The sequence below is a fragment of the Pleurodeles waltl genome, chromosome 12, assembly GCF_031143425.1.
Source record: "Pleurodeles waltl isolate 20211129_DDA chromosome 12, aPleWal1.hap1.20221129, whole genome shotgun sequence".
NCBI lineage: Eukaryota > Metazoa > Chordata > Amphibia > Caudata > Salamandridae > Pleurodeles > Pleurodeles waltl.
Window position 1 is genome coordinate 650693960 of NC_090451.1, and position 27952 is coordinate 650721911.

The following is a 27952-nucleotide window of genomic DNA, read 5'->3' on the forward strand; positions in this document are numbered from 1 at the left end:
TCAAAAGATGGACCCCCCCCCCCCCAAGAATGAGACTCCTACCTAGATTTTGCCATTGTTCCCTTGATCAGAAAAGAGAGGTGACAGTTATTGTTTTGATCTAATTTGTGGTCAGATAGTGTGGCTAGTTCCAGAGATGGATTTGTGTCTCATCACAGGTGCAGTACTGGAAGTATTTTCATAGATGACAGGTAGCGTGGTGTTCATCTGGCAGATCAAGTGTTCTTTCTAGTGCATGAGTGCATGGTTTTGGCTCTTGTGCAGTGTTCAGGACAGGTGGTCTAGACAGTGTTGCAGTGTCCAAATCATAACTTATCTGTGCATGTATTACATCACCCAGCATCCGTGTAGCCTCCCTAGATGGCTGCAATGGGATGTGTTGCTGTGTGGTGTGATATCTGTGAACGGCATGAATGGCCTATAAATGCCTTTGCCCTGCAATGCACAAATTGTATTTTTTTCTTTTTTTTGTTAACCTTGTATTGGAAATTATCTGCAAATTAAGTGTCCTGGATTTTAATTCACAAGCAATTGAGTAGAACGGATTGCCTATATAACGTTTTCACCTCTCTTCACTAAAGTACAAGTTACTTACCTTCGGTAACGAAATATCTGGTAGAGACATATTCTAGTTGCAGATTCCTTACCTTAGAATTTTCGCCCAGGCGTCAGAATGGATCCAGGGATTTTTCTTAGAGCAATACCCTTGCGCGTCGGTAGGTGGCATCAGTCGACTCCGCAGGCGTCGTGGTCACCATGATGACGTCGGGAGTAACACATAGGTGCCGCCCTCACGCAGTGACGTCAGTTTCTTTTAACGACTTTCCACGCCAGAGCGCAGAGCGGCTAAGAACACCGATATTGGTGCGCCAGAGCTAAGGACCTGAAAGAGGGAATCTCTGTCCCTAGAAATCAGTTCACAAGCGGGGAGGATGGGTGTGCGGTAAGGAATCTGCAACTAGAGTATGTCTCTACCAGATATTTCGTTACCGTAAGTAACTTGTACATCTGATAGAGACTTCTAGTTGCAGATTCCTTACCTTAGAATAGATACCCAAGCAATGCCATCCTCGGTGGTGGGCTGCGAACCAAGATCCTACTAGAAAGTCCTGCAGGGCCGAACAACCAAAGTAGCTGTCCTGACGGACCGGACTATCCAGGCAGTAATACTTAGCAAACGTGTTCAGGGATGCCCACGTAGCTGCCTGACAGATATCCAGGACAGGAACTCCGCGTGCTAATGCAGTGGATGCAGCAGTTGCTCTGGTAGAATGAGCCGGCAAACCGTCAGGAGGTTGCTTTTTTGCCAAAGCATAGCACATTTTGATGCAAAGAAGCACCCTTCGAAAGATGGTACGCTTTTGCACCGCCTTCCCTTTCTTCGCACCCACATAGCCAACAAAGAGTTGATCGCCACCCGGAATTCTTTCGTATGATTGAGGTAGAACGCCAACACTCTTTTTGGGTCTCCTCCTCATGGGAAGGATGTGGGGGGTGCATAGAAGGTAGGCAATGTGATGCACTGGTCTACATGAAATGGTGTAACCACCTTAGGAAGGAAGGAAGCTCTCGTGCATAACACCACTTTGTCAGGGTGTACAGATAAATATGGAGGCTTTGAAGAAAGGGCCTGAAGCTCACTCACCCTGCGAGCAGAGGTAATAGCAATGAGAAAGACAGTTTTGAATGTGAGGAACCGCAAGGGACATTTATGTATTGGCTCAAAGGGGGAGCACATCAAGTAAGTAAGTACAAGATTAAGATCCCACTGAGGCATGATGAAGGGAGTGGGAGGAAATAAGTGGGTGAGCCTTTTGAAGAACCTACTCACAAGAGGAGATTTAAAGAGTGAGGGCTGATCAGGAAGCCTAAGAAAGGCAGAAATTGCAGACAAATAGCCTTTAAGGGTGCCCAACGCAGAGCCCTGCTGGGCTAAAGAAAAAATGAACAGAAGAACCTCTGAAAGAGGGGCAGAAAGGGGGTCAACAGATTTGTTGGTACACCATGCCACAAATTTATTCCAACAACAGGTGTATACAGTTTTAGTCGACTGACGCCTGGCTGCCAAGATAACATTACAGACTTCAGGTGGAAGGGCAAATGCCGTCAACTGTTGCCGCTCAATCTCCATGCATGAAGGCGGACATTGGACAGGTTCGGGTGGAGGACCGTCCCCTGCTGCTGTGACAGAAGATCCGCCCGAAGAGGCAGTCTGAGTGGAGGATCAATTGACATGCTCAATAGCTCTGGATAAGACACTCTTCGAGCCCAGTCCGGAGCCACCAAGATAACTTGGGCCTGGTCGCACTTGATTTTCTTGAGAACTGTGGGCAGAAGAGAGATAGGCGGGAAGGCGTAAAGGAGGCCAGAGGTCCACTCGAGACGAAAAACGTCTTCGAGCAAGTGCCGCCTTGTAAACTCCAAACGCAAAAAAGCTAAGAATGCGCGTTCTCTGTGTAGGCGAACAGATCTAACCAAGGCTCTCCCCACTTGAGAAAGAGACTTTGAACCACCTCCGGATGGAGAAGCCATTCGTGATAGACACTGCGTCGGCGGCTGAGTTCGTCTGTCCTGGCGTTGAGAGAGCCCACCAGATGTTGAACCGTCAGGGTAATGCCCTGATGTTCCAGCCATGTCCAGAGGCATAGTGCCTCCTGACAAAGGGTCCAGGACACTACCACGCCTTGTTTGTTGGAGTGCCACATGGCAGTAGTGTTGTCTGTGAACACGTGCACCACTTTCCCTTTGAGAGAGGGAAGGAATGCTTCCAATGCAAGCCTGATCGCCTGGAGCTCCAGCATATTTATGTGAAGTCCCTACTTCGCCGGAGACCAGAGGCCACTGATCTCTGCCTCTCCCATGTGGGAGAGGGATCTGCCGTTGACCCAATCGGGATTCGAAGGCCACCACTTCAGGTCTTTCGCAGTTCCCTCCGAGATCTGGACCATGTCAGAGAGATTTCCCTGATGCTGCGCCCACTGGAACTTCAAGTCCCACTACAGAGCCCGCATATGCCACCTGGTATGTGGTACTAGCAGGATGCAGAAGGCCATGAGGCCCAGCAGCCTCAGAGTCTGTCTCACCGAAGCCCAAGATCAAGGCTGAAAGTTCAGAATCATAGCCTGAATGTCTTGGACTCGCTTTACGGGAGGATAAGCCCAAAACAGCACCGTGTCCAGAACAGCTCCCATGAAAGGGAGCGTCTGAAAGGGAGTCAGGTGTGACTTCAGCACGTTTATAGTGAACCCCAGCTGGTGCAGGAGGTTCACCATAGTCTGAAGGTGGGAGACAACTGTCAGGGGAGGAGACGCCTTCAACAGCAAGTCGTCAAGTAGGGGAAGACTCAGAACCCTAACCTGCGCAGATGAGCTGCAACCACTGCCATCACTTTCGTGAACATCCGAGAGGCACTGGTAAGGCCGAAAGGGAGCACGGTAAACTGAAAGTCCTCGTGACCTACCACGAATCATAGGTAGCGCCTGTGGGCAGGCAGAATGGGGATGTGGAAATAAGTGTCCTGCAAGTCCAGCACTACCATCCACTCTCCTGGGTCCAAGGCAGACAGAACCCGAGCGAGGGTGAGCATTCTGAACTTCTTCTTGAGGAAGTAGTTCAGGTCCTGAAGATCTAGGACAGGACGCAAGCCTTTGTCCTTCTTTGGTATCAGAAAGTAGCGGGAATAACAACCACAACCTACTTCTGGCACAGGGACCCTTTCTATAGCTCTCTTGGCCAAGAGAGCCGCGACTTCCTGGCGGAGAAGCACCAAATGATCCTCTGGAAGATGATGGAAGGATGGTGGCATGTGCGGTAGTGCAGATTATAAAGGGAGGGAGTAGCCCTTCCGAATTATTTGCAAAACCCACCCGTCCGTGGTGATATGTTCCCAGTGGGGCAGGTGATGGCGGATCCTGCCACCAACTGGGCGGGAGTGAGGGGACCGACTAGGAAGGTTTGGAGGCTGCAGCGGGGGCAGAGGCAGACTGGACAGACCTCTGGTTCCCTGTCCCACGGCCACGTGGGATTCCACATCCACGGCCACCCATAGGCTATCCAGCATGCATGGCACGGTGGCTGGGTTGAGGACGCAACAGGGCGCCCCTTCCGTGGCCACGAAAGGGACGAAAAGTGGACTGTGGTGGGCGTGTGACGGAGGAAAGTCCAAGGGACCAAGCCGTAGCCTGGGAATCCTTGAATCTCTCCAAGGCTGAATCTGCTTTGTCTTCGAAGAGTCGGGTTCCATCAAAGGGCATGTTCATGAGTGACAGTTGGACATCCCCCGAGAAGCCAGGAGTACCTAACCAGGCATGGCTCCGTAAGGCCACTATCGTCGCAACCGATCTGCCCAGAGAGTCGGTCATATCCAGCCCACAACAGATAGTTAACTTTGCTGCGTCTCTCCCATCTTTCACTGCTTGGGAGACAATAGCATGGGCCTCCTCCGGGATCTGCGGCAGGACTTGCGCAACCGTATCCCACAGTAAGTGGGAATAACGGCCCAAAAGACATGCGGTGTTCACAGACCGCAGTGCTAGGCTGGCGGAGGAAAACAACTTCTTACCAAATTGTTTCAGTCTTTTGGATTCCCTATCCGGGGGTGCAGAAGGGAACGCGCCAGAAGAAGAGGAAGCCTGGATTACAAGACTCTCAGGAGTAGGATGTTGGGACAGGAATTTTGGGACGTTCGGCGCAGGCCGATGGCGGCGACTGATAGTCCTGTTCACAGGAGCCCCTGTGGTGGGTTTGGACCATGTACCCAAAAGGACATCAGTGAGGGCCTCATTAAATGGGAGAAGAGGTTCCGACATAGAAGGCCCAGGCTGAAGCTCCTCCGTCAGGAGATTAGACCTGACTTCAACAGTAGGTAGCTCAAGGCTAAGGACCTCAGCCACCCTACTAATCACCATACTATAGGAAGCTCCCTCCGCCTTAGCCATGGTAGGAGGAGACAGCATGCCAGCATCAGGAGAAGTATTCAGACCACTGGCTTTACCCAAGTCCTGTGCCCAGTCCATAGTAGGGTCATCCTGGTATTCATAAGGGTCCAGGGAACCCTCCCATTCCTCCCTGTATTCATACCCATAGGAAAATGGGTCTGAATCAGACCTTGGGCGAATAGGGTCGGCCGGCACCGCTCTGAGTCATCAGGTATGAGAATTGGGTCGCCGTCGATAGTGGGCACTACCGATGTCAGGAGCGTTGATAATAGACCCGGCACCAGGGAAGGTCTCGATGGTGCGACGGGCGTCGGTGCGGATACGTGCACAGATCTGGAGGCGACCTCGGTTGCTGGGGCCGAAGCAGTCAGTGCGGAACCCAAAAGCCCCTCAGCCAAACCCCTTGGGCCCGAAGGTGCCGTATCGGGGTCGGCAGGTGCAAAGATGAGGCACCTGGCCTCGTAAAACTCTTAAGTTGGGCGGGGGTCGTTCCGGCTCTGGGAAACTCGGGGAAGCGCGGAGTCGACCCAGACATAGGCCTAGTGCATGGACGCTCGTCCAGCGGCGCATTGGCCGAGTGACGGGGTGAAGTCTGAGAGCGATGGGACTCTTCGACTTCTTCTTCTTACCTTGATCGGAGGACTTTGAATAAGACGAGTGGTGATGACTCCGCGACCGATCTCAAGACCTTCCTCTCGAGCGAGACCAGGACCTATGCGGAGTCGAGTGCCGGGCTGCCATTAGCTTTAGGGACAGCTCCCTCAAAGCCTTCGGGTGCATGGCCCGATACTCGGAGCACTACTTCGGGTCATGCTTGAGGTGCCATAGGCAAACGCGATGAGGATAAGTCACCAACATCATCCGATGGCAGTCCTCACAAGGCTTGAACCCGGTCCTCGGGGACATCCTTGACGCACCAAGGTCGCACCAAAAAACCTTGACTAAACGGTCGAATTCGGACAAAAAAATAGCCTAGGGTAGCTCTCTCCGGATCAGCGCGTGGCGTGGAAAGAAAAGAACTGACATCACTGCGCGAGGCGGTGTCTATGTACTACTCCCGACGTCATCATGGCGACCACAATGCCTGCGGAGTCGACCAACGCCACCTACCGACGCGCAAGGGTACTGCTCGAAGAAAAATCTCCGGATCCAGTCTGACGCCTGGGGGAAAATTCTAAGGTAAGGAATCTGCAACTAGAATTCTCTATCAGATAGACAGACCAGGTAAGGCTAAGGGGCTGTAGTGCGTGATTTCCACATTCATATACATTGTGCTGCCTGAGAAGTACAAGCACGGCAACACTTGTTATTGAACAGCTTTGAGATCATTTGATATGATACCCCAAAGTGAGCAAAGAAAAGTAGTAGGCTGCTGAGATCACTCTGGGATGTTGGGTATGTATCGCTAGTAAGGCCTCACCCATCTTCCATCCAAAGACAGCAATTCTTAGTATGCTGATATCTGGAGCCATCAACTGGATTCTTGTACCCAATTCTTAAGGTCCCAACCAGTTCTGGAGACTCATTGTGTATAGTCTGCTTTAATTTGTTGAGCCATTTATGTAACCTCAAGTACAGTATGAAGGCCACCTTTGGTTTGTCTCTAGCTGCTGGAGCTTCACGTGGAGAACAATGCTCAGATCTATAGACTTATTTAGATTGTTGTGTTGGCCTCAGTGTGCCTTACAGTAATGCAGCTATGAAGACCTCATAGTTGGGGATAGACAGGAAGGGTGCCCTAAAATGTTTAGAGAGACCTAGCAGAAGCATCATTGGAATTGCCAAGCCAAACTTTGTGAATTGTGATTAGCACCCGACTTGAGGCTCTCAAATGGTCCCTATAGCTTTGTAGTACATGCAAATGTTGCTTGCAGAAGGTTCTTGTACCCTCCACTTATTTTAGATGGTGCTCGTATACCCTTTTCTGCACTTTCAAAGAAGTCCACCACCAAAGGACCTGTTGCACACAGTGCGAGTTGAGTGTGCTAGAAAATCATAGTGTAGAGTTACTAAGAGTCTCTCTGCCCCCTCCCATACAATGTATTTTGCTGTCCACAGCATAGCTTAGATGACTTACGATTACATGAGGAAAATCTGCAGTAGCATGACCCACTTAGGGGGGCAAAAAAACTAAGCGATCCTTGTAGGAGGCTGGCCTGGTTTGTAGTGGATACCGACACCTCATACTGGGTCCAGTTATCCCTTATTATTGAAATGTAGACAGTGTCTAGAAGCCAGGCTCTGTATAGGTAGTGTGGATGAGCAGGCAAGGCCTAACTGGTTTTGCATGAGCTTTGCAAGTCTCCTACTCTAGTCACATAGTACTCACACACATGAAAGAAAATACTAAGGCGCTCATTACAACCCTGGCAGGTGGTGTAAAAGTGGCGGTAATACTGCCAACAGGCTGGCGGTAATTACCCCCAAATTGTGACCATGGCAGATAGACAGCCACAGCGGTAGCCACCTACAACCAGGTGGAAGTCAAAGTTCTGCTCACAGTATTAAGACAAAGGAAATCGCCACCTTTTCCAGGGCAGTACCAAGGACATCAAAAGCCTGGTGGAAACACCGCACAGAAGTGAAAGGACTCACCATTGGGGACACAGGGAACAACCACGCCGCCATGGAGCCTGAGCTGCATGTCTTCCCCAAGCACTTCTACGTGCTGCTCCACCACGAACACCAATGGTGGCGAATACCACAACACTGAGAACAGCCGCCTAGTGCACAGGGGGGGGGGGGGGAGGGAAGAGAGTGACACACATGCACAACCCCCCCCCCCCCACACACACACACACAACACCATACACACAATCAGCTGCATTACTAAAACATTTTACCCTGTAACTCGGATGAATAATGCAAGGGCACAATACATTCACCAAAGAGTGTAATAAGAACAACACAGTATAAAGTTTAGCCAACGTAACAGATAATTACAATTGTACAGTTCAAGGGACACTGCCCAGTCCTCAGTTTGAGTGGGCCACATGGCCACAGGCCAAAGTTCAAGGCCCCACTCGTCACCTGCATCAACACGGAGAGAATACTGCAGGGGCATCAGTTGGTAAATAGGCAGGCACCTCGGGGGGACAAGGGATGGGTGTGGGGTGGGAGGTCGCCTCAGCCGGGAGATGAAACAAGACCCCTGGTTCTGGAGGGGGCAACCTGCCCTGTGCTCGGTCCTGGGGAGTGCAAGGCCACAGTCTCTCAAGTGTGTGACTTGCCCACATGATCTGGAGGGGATAACATGCCCTGTGCTTGATCCTGGGGAGACTGGGGTTGGTGGGTGTCTTACTTACTGGTTCTGGAGGGGGCATCTTGCCCTGTGCTCGTGATCCTAGGGAGTGCAAGGTCACAGTGTCTCAGGTGGGTGTCATACCCACTGGATTTGCAGGGGGTAGCCCACACAGCAGCCCATGGAGGCAGGACTACATACCATCCACTAGCGGTGACAGCTGCTCAGTGATGGTAGTGGTGCTGGTGCTGCTGGTGGTGGTGGGGGGGGGGGGGGGGAGCTCCAGCCCATCCCCTGCAGCCTCAGATGGCTGCCCACTGGTGGGGGTGGTGCTGCTGCTGCTGGGCGGGGGGGCTACAGCCCAACCCCTGCAGCCTCAGATGGCTACCCACTGGTGGTGGTGCTGCTGCTGGTGGTGGTTGGGGGGGGGGGGGGGGGGGTCCAGCCCATCCCCTGCAGCCTCGGATGGCTGCACACTGGTGGTAGTGCTGCTGCTGGCGGGGGGAAGCTCCATCCCATCCCCTGCAGCCTCGGATGGCTACCCACTGGGGATGGTGGTGCTGCTGCCTCAGATGGCTGCACAACCATGGTTGGTGGAGGTGACTACGTCTGAGTTCCTGCCCCTTGCCCTTCCTGCCTGCTGGATCCTTGGACTTCTTGGCAGCAGCTGGTGCAGGCTCCTTAACCCTCAGGACATGTGCCCTGGATCCTTTCCCACCACGAGTGGGTGTGGTGACTACTGGGCCCGTGGACTGGGTGGCTGAGGTCAATGGTGGATAGGAAAAGCTTTTTAAGGACATTGGGGTGGGAAGAGGGAGAAGGTATGGGAGTGGAGGAAGAGGGAGTGGTTGTAGGAGGTGTCTGTCTCCTGATTTTGGGTGAAGGTGCATGGGCTTGATGCTGTTGAGGTATTTGGCTGTTGGGTGTCTGAGTGCTTGCGTTTGTGTACTTTAGGAGGGTGGGGCAGACACAATGGGAGAGGACACAGGGGACATGTGCATGGCTGTTGTGGAGGTGTCTGCCAGTGAGGTGGGTGTTCTGCTGGGTGTGGAGGTGATGCTGGAAGTGGATGAGAATGCAGTGCATGCAGGTGTGAGTATAGACGGAACTGTGAGGGAGGTGAAGGAGGTGGAGGGGGACACAGTTGAAATTGTGGATATTAGTGTGTCTGCATCTGGATGGTGTTTGTGTGAGTGCCAGTGGGATAATGTGTGGTGCTTGTGTTTGCCTGTGCCACTCTTGTGTGTTGTCTTGTGTTCATGCTCGTCTGCCTGTGTGCTTGGGATAGTTTGGGGTTGAGCGGAATAGGATTGGGAAGAGGAAGTTGGAGGGGGAGGGTGGAAACAGGGACAATGGCTGCCATCAGAGAGGAGGCCAGAGCCTGGATCGATCTCTGTTGGGCCACCAAGCCAGTGTGAATGTTCTCCAGGGATGCATTAGTCTGTTGCACCTCGGCTGCCAGCCCCTGGATGGCATTCACAATGGTTGACTGCCCTACAGAGCTGGATCTCAGGAAGGCAATAGCCTCCTCACTTAGGGCAGCTGGACTCACTGGGGTAGGGCCTGGTGTGCCTGGGGCGAAGGAGATGCCCACCCTCCTGGGTGAGCAGGCACGGGCAACTCGCTGAGGGACTGCTGGGAGGGCGGTGCTGGCACGGGGGGTGGTGGCTGTACCTGTAGCTTGGGTGGTCACAGAGGTGTCTGCCACCACCAGGGAGCTTCCATCAGAGGAGATATCCGTGTCAGAACTGTCCCCTCCAGTCTCCGCCGTGGTGCTCCCCTCGTCCTCCGTCCCACTGGTGCCCTCACCGTCGGTGGACTCCACCTCCGTCAGATGATGCTAATGCACATAAGGACAGCGTGAAAAAACAAAAAGGAGGGGGGGGTGAGACAAAGGACACACTTGGTCAATGGCTGCACCAACCCTACCTATGTCATACACAGCACCCACACACACACACACACAGTGAACAGGCCTACACAATATGCATTGCACTACCAGTGATATTGCTAGCCGTCAAGGCATGGGGAGGGGCACACACCGCTAAATGCTGCACACCTTGGACAGACGCAGCCCTGACCAGTAGTGGATTCCTACGAGCTAGGTAGCAGGATTCGCCCTTCCGGACCCTTGCCACCAGGGGACCTACTCTGCAATGTCAGACCTGGCCTAGGGGCACCCATTGACACACATCTCCCACACAGATGCCACCCTACTATGCGTAAGTTGTGATGATGGGCAATGTACTCACCCCCTTGTGGCTGCTGTGTTGCCCTCACGTGCCCATCCAGCTCAGGATAGGCCACTGCCAATATACCGGCCATCAGGGGGGTCAGGTGTCGACGGGCACCCCTTCCTTGTTGGAAGGCTATCCCCCAGATGGGCCTCCGCCCTCTTCCGTGCCCAGCGTCTCAGGCCCTTCCCCCGTTTGACAGTGGTTGCTCTGCCTGACGTAGACCCCCAGGGCCCGCACCTCCTTGGTGGATGGCACGCCATATAACCTCCTTTTCATGGGCAATGGCCTGCAGAGGCAATAGACACAGGAAAACAGATTTAATCAAACAAACAGTACAGCCTGTAACACTTATGGCCCACCATACCAGTTTGCATCACCATTGGCACACACATAGCCCAGCCCACAACACATACACCGCCAAGAGGACATCCACCCATCCCCCTTATACGAGGCCTTCACACACAACTCCATGCATTCATGCCTCGTGCATCGTGCCCACAGTGTACTCACCTGTTAGTCTGGAGGTCCATACAGCTGTCCGTACTGGGGTAGGATCCCATCCACCAGTCTCTGCAACTCCACCAAGGTGAAGCCAGGGGCCCTTTCCCCAGTCACACGGGCCATGGTAGGTTCCAGACACAGGTCACAGCAGCACATGCAGTGTAGGTCCTCTCCTGTGGAAGTTCAGGTAGCAAGTGAGGTATCGGATAGAAAATGGCGGTCAAGACCGCAGCTGTGCATACCATCACCGCCTACGTACATCACCATTGGCCACTGTAGCCCATAGGGCCCAATGTCAACCAATGAGGAGTTGCACGGCGGAATTACCTCACTTCCACCTGTCCCTCCACACAGGATAGGCGGATGCCATTTCAGGGGTGGTGGGGGGTAGGCCCAGGATAATTACTGCGTTGCTGTCTAAATTTAGACATACAGCACAATTCTCACGTACCCACTACAATTTGACAGCATGCATTGTGCTGTTGTAGCCCCATTATTCAGTTTGTGACTTGCTCCTCGCTCATTTGTCCCATAAATTGTTACCCCTGCGGATGAATAGGAGATGGACAAACCCCGTGTACAGACCCCTGATGGACTAGGCAACAATGGAGGACAGGCACATAAACTCATCTACAGACTTGACAGGGCCACAATCACAGAGCTGTGTGCCCAATTGGAGCCTGACCTGATATCTGCTATCCGTCACCCCACTGGGACCCCCCCTCTTGTGCAAGTTCAATCAGTGCTCTATTTCCTGGAAACTGGTTCTTTCTAAGTGACAGTGGGCTTGGCAACAGGAATGTCACAGCCACTGTTCTCAATAGTACTGACCAGAGTGTTGTCTGCCCTGATTAAACACATGTGCAGCTACATTGTATTTCCCCAGGTGGAGGATTTGGCCACAGTGAAGACTAACTTCTATGCAATGGGATATACCCTCAACACAATCAAAATGAACAGGTGTATAGAAATCGCTAGAGTTTCCACTCAATGAATGTACAGATGGTGTGCTCGGCGGACCAGTACATCTCCCATATCAATGCTAAGTATTTTGGGTTGGTGCATGATGCCTTTATCCTGAGGAATAGCAGCATTCCAAATGTATTGGGCTAACTACAGAGGCACAGAGTGTGGCTAATAGGTGAGCTCTGGTCCTCACCCAGTATATGTTGGTGTATGGTGTGGGCCATGTGGAATAGTGTGTGGCTAAATGGTGTCCCTCAGTATTTGCAGGTGACTCTGGTTACCCCAACCTATCATGGCTTCTGACCCCTGTGAGGAATGCCAGGTCAAGGGCAGAAGAACGTTATAATGAGGCACATAGTCAAACCAGAAGGATCATAGAAAGAACCTTTGACCTCCTGAAGGCCAGGTTTCGGTGCCTCCATCTAACAGGTGGATCCCTGTGCTACTCACCCAAGAAGGTCTGCCAGATAATAGTGGCATGCTGCATGTTGCACAACCATGCCCTGAGACGCCATGTGCCTTTTCTGCAGGAGGAGGAGGAGGCTGGAGATGCTGTGTGGCAGCAGTGGACCCTGTGTACAGTGAGGATGAGGAGGCAGAGGATAAGGATGAGGACAACAGAACAGCAGTGATGCTACAATATTTCCAATGACAGACAGGTAAAGACAGTGTTACTTCACAGTTCATTGTCATTATTTTGAAATTCTTTGGCACTATCATGCTGTTATTTCCCACTTCTATACCCACTTACTGTACCCTTTGACAATTCATTTTGCAGATGTTGGTGCCTCACTATAGCTCCTGGTGTGATCACTGCAGCCAACTACAGGTCTTTCTTATGTGCTCATTTACTGTACAGTTGAATTACATTGTTTGTACCTGTTTAAATGAATACATACTTGAAAAAATTGACGTACTTCATTCTTGTATTTTTTTCCAAGGGTATTTATTGAAATGCTAAGAAAAAGAGGTTTAAGTACAATGGGATGGGGTGATGATGGAGGGAATTCCAGGGTATAGTTCCAGTCTGTAGCACAGGTGCATTGTCCATGGGGACATAGGAAGGGGAGCCATGGCAGTTCAAGGTGGACAGGGTGACAGAGTGGGACACAAGGGTGACAATCTGGAGAGACTCATTTCCTGGCAGGGCTCTTGGCAATAGTGTCTGGCCTCTGCCTGGATCTGAGGGAACGTTTGTGGGGTGGTTCTCCTACTGCAGGGGGAGGGGCACTGATGCCTTGCGAGTCCTGTAGCAGGGCCTCCTGGCCACTAGCGGCAGCGGAGGTGGAAGGCAGTTCTGATGACTGGCTAGCAGCAGGGGCCTGCTAGTGTGAGACTGCCTCCCTCATAATGTTGGCCATGTCTGCCAGCACCACTGCTATGCAGACCAGGGTGGTGTTGATGGCCTACAAGTCCTCCCTGATCCCCTGGTACTGTCCCTCCTGAAGCCACCTGTTCTCCTGTACATTGTCCAGGACCTGGCCCATTGTGTCCTAGGAATGTTGATATGCTCCCAGGATCTTGGTGAGTGCCCCCTGGAGAGTCTGTTCCCTGGGCCTGTCCTCCCCCTGGCGCACAGCAGTCCTCCCAGTTTCCCTGTTGTTCTGTGCCTCTGTCCCCCTGCACCGTGTGCCCACTGCCACTGACCCCTAGTCCCCGATTGTCTTGGGTATGAGGTGTGTCCTGGGGTCCCTGTAGAGGTGGACACACTGCTGATAGACGTGTCCTGGGGACAGAGGTATGGGTACGCTCAGTGGGTGCTGTGGTGGTGTTTCCAGATGGGGGAGGCTCTGTGGAGGCGTGTGACTGGGCTTGGGTAACCGACTGTCCAGAGGTCCCTGATGGGCCAGGTTTGTCATCCAGATCCAGGCGACCAGAGTTGCTGTCATCGCTGTGGGCCTCTTCAGTTGGGGTGCTGGATATTACTGGCACCTACTCTGCAGGGACATTGGCTGGGATACCTTTGGGGATGTAAATGATGTGTTATTGTTTCTGTGTGTGACATATTGTGCATCGGTGGGTTGCCCTCTTTGGTTGCATTTGCGCTGGCAGCTTTAACTTGTGTAAGTTGGTATGTGGTAGGCTAGCTGATTCTCTCTAGTGTGCATGCTTTTGTGATAAGTGTCTATGCAGGGCTGTGAGTGTTGTCCATGCATTGGTAGAGCATGAAGGGCTTGGCATTAGGATGAGTGAGATGTGATGGTGTGGTGTGTGGGAGGTGGTGGAGTGATGGGAGGGAAGGTGACGGTGGGGGGTATGTGATGGCATGCAGGTAGGGGGGTGATATTAGTAAAGAGTTGACTTACCAGAGTCCAGTCCTCCTCCTACTCCAGCCAGGTCCTCAGGATGCATGATTGCCAAGACTTGCTCCTCCCATGTTAGTTGTGGGGGGAGGAGGTGAGGGTCCACCGCCAGTCCTCTGTACAGCGAGTTGGTGTCTTGCTGCAATAGAACGTACCTTCCCCCGTAGGTCGTTCCACCTCTTCCCGATGTCGTCCCTAGTTCTTGGGTGCTGTCCCATGGTGTTGCCCCTGTCCACGGTCCTCCGCCATAGCTTCATCTTCCTTGCAATGGATATCTGCTGCACCTGTGCTCCAAATAGCTGAGGCTCTACCCTGATGATTTCCATGACCCTTCGCTCCTTCTCTGAGAATCGGGGGTGTCTTTGTGGTGCCAGGGGTGTTGTGTGGGGTGTGAAGGTGAGGGTGTGTTGAGTAATGTGTTGGAGTGTGGATGTGGGGTTCATGAGTGGTGTATAGGTGTGAGTGGTGTGTGGCTCTGGTTGTGTCAGTTGTCTTGCTGTGTCTCTCTGGTGCCAATTGTTTGTAGTCGTAAAGGGTTGTGGGTAATGTGGGTGTGTTTTATAGTGGTGTGTGTATGGGTATCAGGTGTGTGTTGTTTTGATTGTCCAATGTGGTGCTGTTTTGTTTGAGTTTGTGTATTTTGAGCGCGGCGGTATGTACTGCAAATGGTTTACCACCATTGAATGTCCGCCGTGGTGATTCGTGGGTCATAATGTGGTGGGCATTGTTCTGTTGCCGTAAATACCATCAGTTTATCACTGACCTTTGGTGTGGCGGATTTGTGTCAATGGCAGTAATCTGTTGGATTGGTGTGTGTGTGTCATAATATGGTAAACGGATATCAGCCGCCATCGCAGTATGTTGGCGGCAGTCAGCGTGGCAGTAAGTGGGATTCACCTCCAATGTCATAATGAGGGCCAAAGTGTTACAAAAATAAAGGTACATTATTTTGGTGACACAAATGCCAAAAATACCATAGAGACCATACTCCCTTATGAGGTAAGTAATACACAAATTATATACACTAGTATGCAGAAATAGCTGTAAAAACAGTTAGAAAACAATGCAAATAGTGAAAATCACAATAGTTAGAAATGGGCCTGGGGGAACACAAACCATATACCAAGAAAGTGGAATGCGCAAGTCGGTTTCCCACCTAGGCAAGTGTAGTGTGTAGAGGGGTGCTGGGAGTATTAGAAAACACCGAAGGTAAGTAATAGAACCCACCCCAGAACCCAGGAAAGCAGGAGTAAATCACAGTAACTTTCCTAATACACACAGGAACACGAGAAAGAAGATTATGCAAGAACCAGAAGAGACTGCAAGTCACCACAATGGATTCCTGGACCTGAAGACCTGTTAAAGAGGTGGACCACGTCCAAGAAGCACTGAAGAGTCCAGAGAGAACAGGAGCCCCTTCTAACCCAGATGAAGGAGCAAAAGAAGAACCATTGGTGAAGAGCAAAAATCAGTACTGCACCTTCGAAGACTGATGCAGGTTCTTGGTTGGTGCAGATGATGTCCCATGCCGGATGGATGATTGCAGTATTGTTGCGTTGCTGGATTCCGCCAACAAGCCTTGGCACACGCAAAGCTCGTGGTTAGCGGAAAATGACGCTGCCCGGGATCAGGAGGGACCTGGTGGACTCTACTCAGGAGGGGGAGCCAGAGGGAACTCTCAGCAACTCAGAGAGCCCTCAGAAGACTAGGCAGCTCACACAGGAGTCCCACAGCACTGGGGCTAAGGAGGTGCAAAAGGAGGCCCACGCAGCACTACAACAAAGAGTCCCACACTGCCTGAGAACCACTCAGGAAGCTATGCGTCGCAGGATAGGGTGCTGGGGGCCGGAGCTGCACGGTGATGAAGAACTTCGTGGAAGGATGCCAACAGGCCTTGACAACTGCAAAACAGTGGAGCACGGGGTACTGTCTTGTGTTGGGAGGCAAGCTCTTACCTCCACCAAAGTTGAACAGTTGGATGTCAGGACCATCGTGACCACTTCAGTCCACAACCCGTGATTCTGGATCCACGCAGCTCTTCAGGAGAGGGGACCCACGTCACCGGTCGTCGCTGCAGAGGGGTGCCTGCTGAAGCAAGGGAGTGACTTTCACTCAAAGAGAGATTCCTTTGTTCTTCTGGTGCAGGCTGAAGACAGGCTGTCTGTCCTCTAAGGATGCATGACCTGGAAACAGTTGCAGTTCCTGGCAGGAGCTGAAGATACAATGTTGCAGAAGTCGTCTTTGCTTCTTATTGCAGTTTTAGAGTTTCTGGAGGGTCCAGATGCTGTTTCTTTGGTGAGAAGGTGAAGTAAAGGATGCAGAGGATTCCTGCTGGAGTCTTGCAATCCGAATCTGAAGAACCTCCCAAAGGAGAGCCCCTAAATAGCCCTAAAAGGGGGGTTGGTCAGCTAAACAGGTGAGCACCTATCAGGGGAGGGTTCTGACGTCTCCTGCTGGCACTGGCCACTCAGATACTCCCAGAGTGCCCTGCCAACTTGGAACCCAAGATGGCAAAACCCAGGAACCCTCTGCAGGCGCTGCCCTTTTCTTTGTCCAGAGCAGGGACTGGGGAACCCTGAAGCGGTGTAGACAGGATTATGCAAGGAGGGCACCAAATGTGCCCCTTCAAAGCATTTCCAGTGGCTTGGGGAGGCTACCCGTCCCAAGCCTGTAACACCCATTTCCAAAGGAAAAGGGTGTATCACCCCTCTCCCAAAGAAAATCCTTTGTTTTGCCCTCCTGGGCTTGAGCTGCTCAAGCAACAGGAGGGCAGAAACCTGTCTGAAAGGTGGCAGCAGCTGGGGCTGCCTGGAATCCTCAGAAGGCTGGAATGGCAATACGGGGGTTCTCTAAGGAGCCCCCAGAGTGCTTGGAATAATACAACCAATGCTTGCAATAGCACTGGGGTATGATTCCAACAGGTTTGATGCCAAGCATGCCTATGTTCAGAGTAACCATTATGTAGCTGGACATAGGTAGTGACCTATGTCCAGTGTACGCGTAAAATGGCGTCCCTGCACTCATGAAGTCTGGGTAAATGGTGCTGGAGGTCGTGGGGCACCTCTGCTAGTGCAGGGGTGCCCTCACACAAAGGCACTCTGCACCCTGTCGTCAGGGCTGGAGGGCCTGCTATAGGGATTACTTTTAAGTGACCTGGTGCAGTGTAAATGGCAGTGAAAGGGTGCATGCACCTTTTCACACAGGCTGCACTGGCAGTCCTGTAGAAGCCTTTTCATAGGCTCCCTAGGGGTGGCAAAAGAATTGCTGCAGCCCATAGGGATCCCCTGGAACCCCAACGCCCCGAGTACCTAGGTACCATATACTAGGGACTTATAGGGGGCAACATTAGGCCACTTTTGGGTGAAATTCTGGGTTACCAGTATGCAATAACCATAATTTAAGGGAGAGAGCATAATTACTGGGGTCCTAATTATCAGGATTCCAGTAGACACAGTCAGACACACTGACAATTAGGCCAAAAGTGGTGGTCACTGTCCTACAGTCCTACACTCACATATAAAGATAATATATTTTGATATAAGAAAAATATTTGAAGTCTAGCACACTGTGGCTGCGGGCAGAGTGACTGAACACTTTCATCTCCCAAAGCATGTTGCATTCACCCCATGTTACTGTGATTTCTCTGCCAACCATGAGGGCCATTTCAGATGCTGTCCATGTCTTTAATGACAGCAGGATTTTTAATTGGATGCCAGGGTAAGCATGACAGAGCATTCGTCAATTATTTTTAAAGAAATGGTGGAGCAAAAATCAGTGTGGTATTTTCAGGAGATGTGCTGATTTAGTTACTTACAAAAATAATTAATATTCTGAGCATACCATTAGTAATAATAGTTCTACAGAATAAAGTTACAAATTCAGAACCTTTATCTTTCAAAGAATCCCTCCAACAATGTGGAGCCACAAAAAAAAAAAAAAAAAAAAAAGCACTCTCTCACAGGAAGGGGGAGCTGTTCTGTGCAGGTGGCATGGCCGATGGTCATGCATTGAAGCCCCAGGCTATGATCTCTGCCTTTTATCAATAGAACACACGAGTATCTAGCTGCTGGCAGGGGCACTAGATAAAGTGCTTGTGTGAAGTGCGTGACCAATGAATTGAGGATTCTATGGTGCATAACTAAAATGGACTGTTAAAATTAGCAACTAAATCACAATATCCCTTTAACAGAGGGCCAAAAGAGGAAGGGAGACAATGGACTATTTCAATGTAATAGACACACAAGAAGCCACTCAGTATTTGAACTGTATTTTACACTGAAAAACACTTTCCGGATCTCTAATATATTGGACCCATTTGGCAGAAGGTTCCTAGAAAAATATTTAAGTCCCTTAGATAAAAAGGAAGTCTGGAGCCCGGCAAGGTGTGGCTCTAAACAGCCTTCATGGTAGAACGATAATTGCACGGCTGTGAAAGTGTTGCTTCTGGCTTGCATTAAGGCGGGTTATCAGTGCAGGATTCCAGAGGCCCGTAAAATGTATAATGAGCTAAAAATGCTTGGGAGACGGGAGTCTGGGAAGATTTGATGCATGCAGCTAGGAAGGGGGTCTCAGACCATACCCTTATTATGTTTAAAAAAAAAAAAAAACGGGGGGCTTGCAAGCAATTCTGGACCGTTTTTTAATGTTTCGCATTGACCACGGTCTAGAGTTTAATACAAGCACAACTAAGTACATTGTGTTTAATCTTTATAAATCTGTATGACCTAGGATATGTGCTTACAATTTGCCACTTGACCAAGTCTCAAATTTTGAGTACTTGGGGGTGACCCTCTCTACTAATCTCAGCTGGAATGCAGAAATAGCTAGATGTGCCTTGAAATTGCAGCAAGACTCTGGGGCAATATTAAAGTTGGTGAGGAAAATTAAGTCCACTGGTCTATTGCCTGTGCTAGAGCTATGTAGGGTCAAGGCAAAAAATTCAGCCATGTATGAGGCTGAGCTATGGGGCCATAACCAAGCTTAAAGTGGTTGAGAGCAAGTTTGTTAAGCAGCTAACAAACCTCCCATCTAGCACTCCAATGCTTTCTCTATTGCTTGACCTGGGCCTGTACCTGATCTCTCTAACAGTGCAGATGAGACCCCTTCTATTTGGGCATAGATTATGGACCACGGCAGAGATTGAATCCTACAGGTCCCCCTCCTAGAGAGGTCATGAGTATTGCTGGCCACTCAATGATTGCATGGCTTTCCTATTTAAAGAATATTTAAAAATCTCTTGCTCTTGAAGCTCTGTGGGATAACCCTGAAGACTCCCCCACAAGGTCTGTGGGAAATAATCAAGAATTGCAAAGGGGGGGGAACCTATCTGACTACTTTTTTTCATTGTAAGACTGTACCAGCATTTGAGCCCGCCTTATATGTTATTCTGGGCTCCATTTCAAGACTGCTATATCTGAAATTCAGATATGGAACCCTTCCCACAGGAGTTTTTTTTGACTAACTTGAGTGGTAAAAGTGCCTTAAGTAATGTTTGTCCAGCTTGTACACTGCTCCTGAAACAATTTTGCACTTTGCATTTTTTTGCGAGGCCAATAGACATCCAAGAAGGAAATGGATCGTCCCAATGTGTAAGTTCCTTAGTGTAAGAACCCTCGTGTTCGGCCCTTAGGTTGCAACAAGCTGATATATACGAGGTGGTTGTCTTTATCTTAGCTAAATTTTTGCATGCGGCCTTGATAAGTCATAAAAAGCAGGAAGCCAGACATGCACTTTAGTCTCAATTTTAGTGCTTGTGTTGCTCTAGAAGAGATAAGAAACGGTGGTATTGTTTATGAGGTGACCCTGGTGAATATTGTGTTTCTAAGTCTTGTGACTTTGTAAATGAGACCTTTTTGTCTCGCATTTATTTTAGGAGGCAGATTTTATTAGAGCTAAGGAATGTATTTTTGTACTTTTGTGCTATGGATTTTGTGATATGCATCGTTTTTAACTATATTTATTATTGTATTTGAACTTTTATGTTTTTTTTTTTTTTTAACTGAAATAAAGCTTATTACTACTACTAGGATCGTTTTTTACAAACTTGATGCACACTGGGGAGAGGAAGATGATTTATAAGGTAGATTGCCAAACTTTGCATTCGAATGAGGTGTGGGAATTTTTGCTCGCCACTAAATCAATACCTCCTGGACAGAACTGATCTAAAGAAAAATGACAAACGTTATGAATATCTGGACCAGGTTGGTTCACGCACCAGTTCATTAAATTGAAACTTTGAATGTTTTTTCTCCAGTTCGACAACTTGTGATTCATGAACTGGCTCTGCAGCTTTAAGGAACCAGAAGGAGTGTTATTGGTTGAGGTCTGACAATACAGGCTTTTGGAACTACTCCCCTCAGTTCCTTAACCTTATGGTATAGGGAACCCATGAGGGCATTGTGCCTGCTGCTCAAGCCCATAGGGATCCAGTATATACACAGGTGTGATTAACAGCTGTGGGTGCACTGAAAATTATAACATTGTAAGCATGGTCCGCGAACCTTAAAAAAAAAAAAAAAAAAAAAAAAAAAAAAAAAAAAAACACAACATGTCAGTGTCTGGAGTTGTTTGGAGAGCTTGGCCGTGTCACTGATGTCCTTATAGACCAGGATGAGGATTTTTGTATGTTTTGTGGACGGCCATTCAGCTGGGCCAGGTTTGGAGGAGTTGGGAGGTAAATGGGGAGATTAAGGAGGGCTCGAGGCAACATTGATAGCTGGTTTCAAGTCTCAAGTCATTGCCTAAGCCAGCTTAAACTGTTTCCTTTATCAGTTCTTTATATCCACAAATGTTCTGCAGTTTTGCCCTAAAATATTAACGTGTTTACATTTAAACATATATATTATTATTATTTTTTTTTTTAGGATCTTCACCGCCAACCTGGTTCCACTTTCCCAGCACAGACCGTCGCCAGAAGAGGATAGGACACCGGACATGCCTTCTCAACGATACGCTGTACCTAGTTGGAGGATTTGGTGCAGATGGCAAGACACCATGCCCAGAGATCTGCACATTAGATATTACCCAAAGGACTGAGAAAGAAGAGAAAGAAAGCACCACCTAGCCAATACTGCATAGAATTAAAAAGGTGCCATTTGTAAGGCCTTTGGTTACTTCACCCACTACTTTAATTTGCATACTAACATACCTACAGCGGTATCATTTAAACTGTATAAGATCAAGAAATTTGAACGGGCTCATTGTAAATTGTCTTAGTGGTTCATAAATCTTTGAACCAATCTGACTGGTTAAGATTCAATTTGGATATTGAATTTCTGAGATTCTTCACGCTCCTTGGAAGGTCAGAGTTTCAGTGGAGCTCACTTGTTATATTGTCAGAATGTGAATGCTAAAATACACCATTTTTGTAGTGCTCAATTTGCATGTAGATGCTCCAACATTTTAAGAAGGTGGTAACTGAAGCACAAGAAGACAGATTGATTCACTGAGGACAACACATGGAGTGGGCAAGCTGGGCTTAGGTCTCCTGGTTTCCGACCTAGCTGCCTAATCACTAGTTTACATTTCTTTCCATAGGACTGATGCAACACATATCCTGAGGAGTCAAGAGTACATAACTGCATCTCAAACTTTTCGAAAGCCACCCTCTTCTGCAGATACATTATGTTCATTATGCGGACAGCAAATACAGATTTAGAGGGAATTCAGCTCGAAAGATGTTTAATTTTAGTTTTTAGGCACTTCTTTACACACCAGCTGAGTTTTGTCCAGTGGTCAAAAATTACTACACCATGTCTGTCTGATAACTACAAATCTGGTAAGCAATTCTGTCAGATTCAGAATAACTGAGTCCTGGCATCGCCGATATGCAATGAGTTATTTAGCAGCAATAGGCTACTGAAAAACAGATTTCTTCACTGGGCATGACGGCGCACACTGCTCACACTCCAGAAACAAGACATTCACCAGAGAATCTTTTGGATCTCCCCCTCCCTGTGTATTTCTTATAAACACTTTATTTATGATCATATTAAATAAAGCACCTACTCAAACTATTTCTGCCGATGTCGTGTACAAGGATGTTTTCTGCTCACCCACAGCTCTGGCTCAATCTAGATGAGGTCGGGAAGAAGGAGGAGAACAGACAAGACATTTACCATTTTTGGCAGATGTCTGCTTCCTGCAATCATCTCAATAAGGCTTTGCGTCCTGGACATTTCCCAAAGTACCATCAAACTGGCCATCTTTCTTCCACTGGTTTCCCTGAACCAGCCTTCAAGTCTTTCTGCCTTTTTTGTACAGGGTACAAAACCTTCATCCAGTCTTCATTTGGCAATGCGTACAATACCCCATAGCTAGGAGTCACTGGGACAAAGACCATGCCTTTCGCCAAGTCCTCCGTGCACTCATGGGCATGTCAGCTTTATCCTAGAGTTATTGATCAGTGTGCCACAACTTAAACTGAATGCCAAGCTACTACTAGGTACTGGGTTTATGGCCAAGCCGTTAGCCATGACCTGTTCCAATACACAGGTAGCTGTACCGGCTAGCCAAATAATCTGGGCTCCATAGTTTTCCTACACCATGCACCCCACCCAAGCCAATCCCTTGTCTACTTTCGGCTGCATACAGCTTTGATCCGGTTTAGTGCATATTAGCATCCAAATGGTGATAACTTTCTAGTAACTGACTTCTACATTATCACTTATCGTTACTCATGTATTTTAATTGCCAGTATATTTAGTACACCATAGTAACTCCTTCCTCCCCTTAATCTGCAAGCAATTCCCCAAATTCTAACCTTAATCTGTAGGCAAATTTACAGGCAAGGAAAAATACGCTTTCGACTGCTGCAGGCAATAAACTTAGGTTTAGTACCAATTAGTACTTGTAACAGGGAACAACCATATGTTGGCACATTTTGATAATGCTCCATTTGCAATGCCCCACTTACTTTGCACTCTTCTGACTAACCCACACTAAATTTGAAAGGTCAAGCCTTACCTGGAAGGAACACTTCAGTGAGTAGGTTCATCAAACTGAACTGAATTTATTAGCAATTTAAAAAACAAACAAAAAAAAAACCATTATAATAATATTCTGTTTGGCCTGCCATTTCAAGCATAACTAGGGTCACCACCACTAATTCTGAAATGTGTACTCATAAATAACTTGTAAGGCTGCTAGGCTATCTCCAGCAAATTAGTGTTAACATTTGTTTTCTAAAGGTTTTGTGTTGCATCCTATGTTTTGAGGAACAGAAAAATAACACAAGAAAATGGACATCAAGTTCAAGTGAAACCTGTCCAAAAGTCAAACAAATATTTATTTAACAAAAATATTACAAGCACCCCAAAAAATATATGAATAAAGTTAATCCTTTACTAAGGTGGTGGAAACGGGACTCGGATCAGAGAGCACTGGGATATATGGGTTTCAGGAGACTAGCACACCAGCAGACGTGGTTTTACTGCCAGATGACCCATTGCCACTCTCCTTGGCAGGCTGCTTCCGCTCGTCCTCTCCCATCACGCGAATGTTGTGCTTCTCACGAAATTCGTTCAGCTCCTTACCCTTGGTTTGCAACTGCACATTCAGGGACTCGATAATTTTGTTGATCTGCAATGATTTAAAAAAAGAGGTTATGTTACATTACTAATATAGGTAAAGATGAACAGGAGTTCAAGATACATTTACAGTCGGGGGAGCACAGAGAAAAACAGGGTCTTGTATGCCAGAGCTGTTCAGTTATTGTTTTGATCTTTATGTCATGTCAAAATACAGCTAAACCAATAAAATGTGCTTCAAAATATATATGTACAGTCTGTTTGATCCAGCACAAACAGTATAAACAAAAAGGTAAGAAACAAGGAATCAAACTATTGAAAACGATCTCCCTAAGTCAAGGGTTCTAGTCCTTCTGATAGACCACAACTGTTTGCTCCCCAAGAATCATGTCTTAGCTGCATCAATATGCCATGGATCGTCTCTAAATTCGAATGAATGAGATGCCTCATGTACCCTCACGTCAACATGAAGTCTATATAATGTTTAAATTGTAAAATACAGTTTACTCTCTCGATATCACATGCAATAGAGTTTAAAGTGGATATGAAAGCATTCCCTGCCAGTTTTTCTTTCCACTTTGAAACCAAAAACAGGATAGCATTTTGCTAGTTGAGGCAGTTCCAGGTAGATCAATAAAAGATATTGTTGAACATTTGTTACAGGTATATACATCTTTCTTCACCAGCATAGTCAGTGGAGTGGCACAGACGGAAGTGACATATAGATGAGGGACGTAGAGTAGCACAGAGTAGGGTGGCATAGAGTGGAGTGGAGTAAAGGGGCAGAGAGTGGCGTGGCATTCAGTAGACTGGAGTAAAGGGGCATAGAGTGGAGTGGCATACAGTGGAGTGGCATAGAGTAGCACAGAGGCATAGAACAGAAAGGCGTAGAGCAGGGTGGCATAGAGCAGAGAGAAGTGGTGTGGAGTACAGTGGGGTGGTGCGGAGTAGAGTGGGGTGAAGCAGAATGGAGAGCCATGAAGTGGCATGGAGGTGAGTGGAGCAGAGTAGAGTGTTGTAGAGTAGACTTCAGGGACGTACAGTAGAGTGAAGGGGCATACTGTAGAGTGGCATAGAGCAGAGTAGATTAGCATGGCGTAGAGCAGGGTAGCACTGAAGGGATGGGTGTAGAACGGAGCACCATAGTGTGGAGGGACCTACAGTGAAGTGGCCTGGAGTGGGAGGTAGTGGAGCTACAGAGTCAAGTGGCATGGAGCAGTACAGTTGTGGGTGCAAGTAACTAAAGCATCATTAGCGACAGCAAATAGGGTTGAAGCAACAAAAACAAGCCATATGTCTGTATTAAAAGTACGAAAGCATATTTCATGTCCAGGATGTTAGAAATGGGGTCTTTGGTTGGCAGTCAGGTTACTCCCTTGTCCAAGCAACAACCCTCACTCAAGTCAGGGTAAAGGAGAATCACCCTGAGCTAACCCCCGCTCACCCCCTTGGTAGCTTGGCACGAGCAGGCAGGCTTAACTTCAGAGTGCTAGGTGTAAAGTATTTGTACCAACACACACAGTAACTTAATCAAAACACTACAAAATGACAGCACAAGTTTAGAAAAATATAAATATTTATCTAAACAAAACAAGACCAAAATGACAAAAATTCAACATACAAGTCAAGTAATAATTAAATAGCAAAGAGAGTCTTAAATCCTTGAGAAAACAAGGCTAACACTGTTAGCGTTGAAAAGTACCTGGGTAGCTTCAAAATAATACGCACAAGCGAGTGTGCGTCGAAAAAAGGTTAGCGATGAGTCGATTTCTCACCCGCAAGTGAGGTCGTGCGTCATTTCTCCTTCTACAGTCCGATCGGCATGCGTCATTTCTTTCCCCACAGGAGAGAGATGCGTCGATCTGGACAAAACACCTCGGGTTCGGGTAGGTTTGCATTGTTTTTCCACGCCCAGCAATGTTGCGTCGTTGCAGCCTCCGTCAGCGATGCCGCGAGTCGTTTCTCCAGCTGGGTGCGTCCATTTCCCAACCGCGCTGCAGACGCAGCATCGATTTCAGCCACAAAGCCGGCGACGTGTTGTTTTTCCAGCCATACTCAGGAGGTTGCGTCGAAAATTTCCCCGCACGGCGGTCTGTGCGTGAATTTCTCAACCTTGGTCTACAAGCCTCACCTTTCAAGGCCCCGGGAATTGGATAGGGCACCACTTGGCAGGGCAGGAGTCTCGCAGAGAGCCCAGATGCTGGCAGGGGGAAGTCTCTGATGGCCCTGAGACTTCAACAACAGGAGGCAAGCTCAGCTTCAAGCCCTTGGAGAGTTCTACACAAGCAGGAATGCACAACTAAGTCCAGTTTTTGTCCCCTTGCACACGCAGAAGCAGCAGCTGCAGGATAGCTCCAAAAAGCACAGTCACAAGCAGGGCAACTCTTCTTCCTCAGCTCTTCTCCAGACAGAGGTTCCTTTTGATTTTCAGAAATGATGTAAAGTCTGTGGTTTTGGGTGCCCTTCTAATACCCATTTTGGCCTTTGAAGTAGGCTTACTTCAAAGGAAAGTCTCCCTTGTTTGTGAAATCCTGCCTTGCCCAGGCCAGGCCCCAGACACACACCAGGGGGTTGGAGACTGCATTGTGTGAGGGCAGGCACAGCCCTTTCAGGTGTAAGTGACCACTCCTCCCCTCCCTCCTAGCACAGAGGGCTCATTAGGGTATGCAGGCTACATCCCAGCTCCCTTTGTGTCACTGTCTAGAGAGAGGTGGAAACAGCCCAACTGTCAAACTGACCCAGACAAGGAATCCACAAACAGGCAGAGTCACATAAATGGTTTAAGCAAGAAAATGCCCACTTTTTAGAAAGTGGCTTTTTCAAACACACAATCTTAAAATTAACTTTACTAAAAGATGTATTTTCAAATTGTGAGCTCAGAGACCCCAAACTCCACGTTTATCCGCTCCCAAAGAGAATCTACGCTTTAATCATATTTAAAGGCAGCCCCCATGTCACCTATGAGAGGGATAGGCTTTGCAACAGTGAAAACCGAATTTGGCAGTATTTCACTCTTAGGACATATAAAACATATTAGTATATGTCCTACCCCATACACACACTGCAACCTGCCCATGGGGCTAACTAGGGCCTACCTTAGGGGTGTCTGACATGTATGACAAGGAAAGATTTAGGCGTGTCAAGTGGGTACACTTGCCAAGACGAATTGGCAATTTAAAAACTGCACACACAGACTATGCAGTGGCAGGTCTGAGCCATATTTACAGGGCTACTAATGTGGGTGGCACAACCAGTGCTGTAGGCCCACTAGCAGCATTTGATTTACAGGCCCTGGGCACCTCTAGTGTACTGTACTAGGGACTTACCAGTAAATCAAATATGCCAATCATGGATAAACCAATCAACCATACAATTTACACAGAGAGCATATGCACCTTAGCACTAGTAAGCAGTGTAAAGTGTTCAGAGTTCTAAAGCCAGCAAAACAGGTCAGAAAAAATAGGAGGCAATGGGCCAGATGTATTAAAGGGTTTTACCCATTTTGTGTCTATGGGAAAATGTGTTCATACATATGGCCCAAAAAGATTGGGGATGACCCTGCATAAGGGAAAAAGTCCAACGCAGGAATAATATCAAAAACACTCTTACAGGCTGCCTTCTTTTCCAATGCTATAGTCTGTTCCTCTCAACATCTTTCCTGCTCATCCCCTTATGTTATTGTTAATGCCTCATATGCCATAATGGTTTGACAGTCGTAGGTGGTTTCTTTTATGCCCTCTCATCTCCATTCCATCAAACACGCTGTATGGGCTGTCCACAGACTTCATACACCGTACAGGCGGTTTCTGGCACACCATGGGTACAATGTTGTATCAGCAATCAAAGTTTTTTGTGTTTTTTTTTTTTTAACACTTCCTTTCCTCCACCTTTTGTGTAGACTGACCTTCTTGTATAGCACTGCCAACAAATTCGGTCACTGGTAGCAAGTTATTAATTTCGTCCCCAACGTCTTTTTGTCCATCTCTAATCTGTTCCTGCCATGCGTCAGCCACCACATTGGATTGTTCCTACCACTTCCTACATTTCACAGCCAACAGAAAATGGTGGACGTCAATAGTGATTTTTTTTTGTTTGCCAGTGCAGTTCCCCCCACGTCCTCCTCTACTCCTGTGCCTCCACACAGTCTAATTTCATAATGTTCCACTATCTTCAATAAAAAGATCACACCTGCAGCACGGTGCTTTCAGAAGGTATGATTATGCATATTCTGCATAGCTTA

At 48.4% G+C, this 27952-nt stretch overlaps 2 protein-coding genes across 2 annotated transcripts in view; one reads left to right on the forward strand and one right to left on the reverse strand.

The window, feature by feature from the left end:
• Positions 1 to 23959, forward strand: part of KLHDC9 (kelch domain containing 9) — a 38111-nt gene extending 14152 nt beyond the window's left edge. Inside the window, exon 5 of the mRNA XM_069218278.1 lies at positions 21049 to 23959. Coding sequence (XP_069074379.1) covers positions 21049 to 21248 — 200 coding nt within the window. The 3' untranslated portion in view covers positions 21249 to 23959. The remainder of the gene's footprint in view (positions 1 to 21048) is intronic.
• Positions 23453 to 27952, reverse strand: part of PFDN2 (prefoldin subunit 2) — a 57143-nt gene continuing 52643 nt past the window's right edge. The window contains exon 4 of the mRNA XM_069218280.1: positions 23453 to 23764. Coding sequence (XP_069074381.1) covers positions 23582 to 23764 — 183 coding nt within the window. The 3' untranslated portion in view covers positions 23453 to 23581. The remainder of the gene's footprint in view (positions 23765 to 27952) is intronic.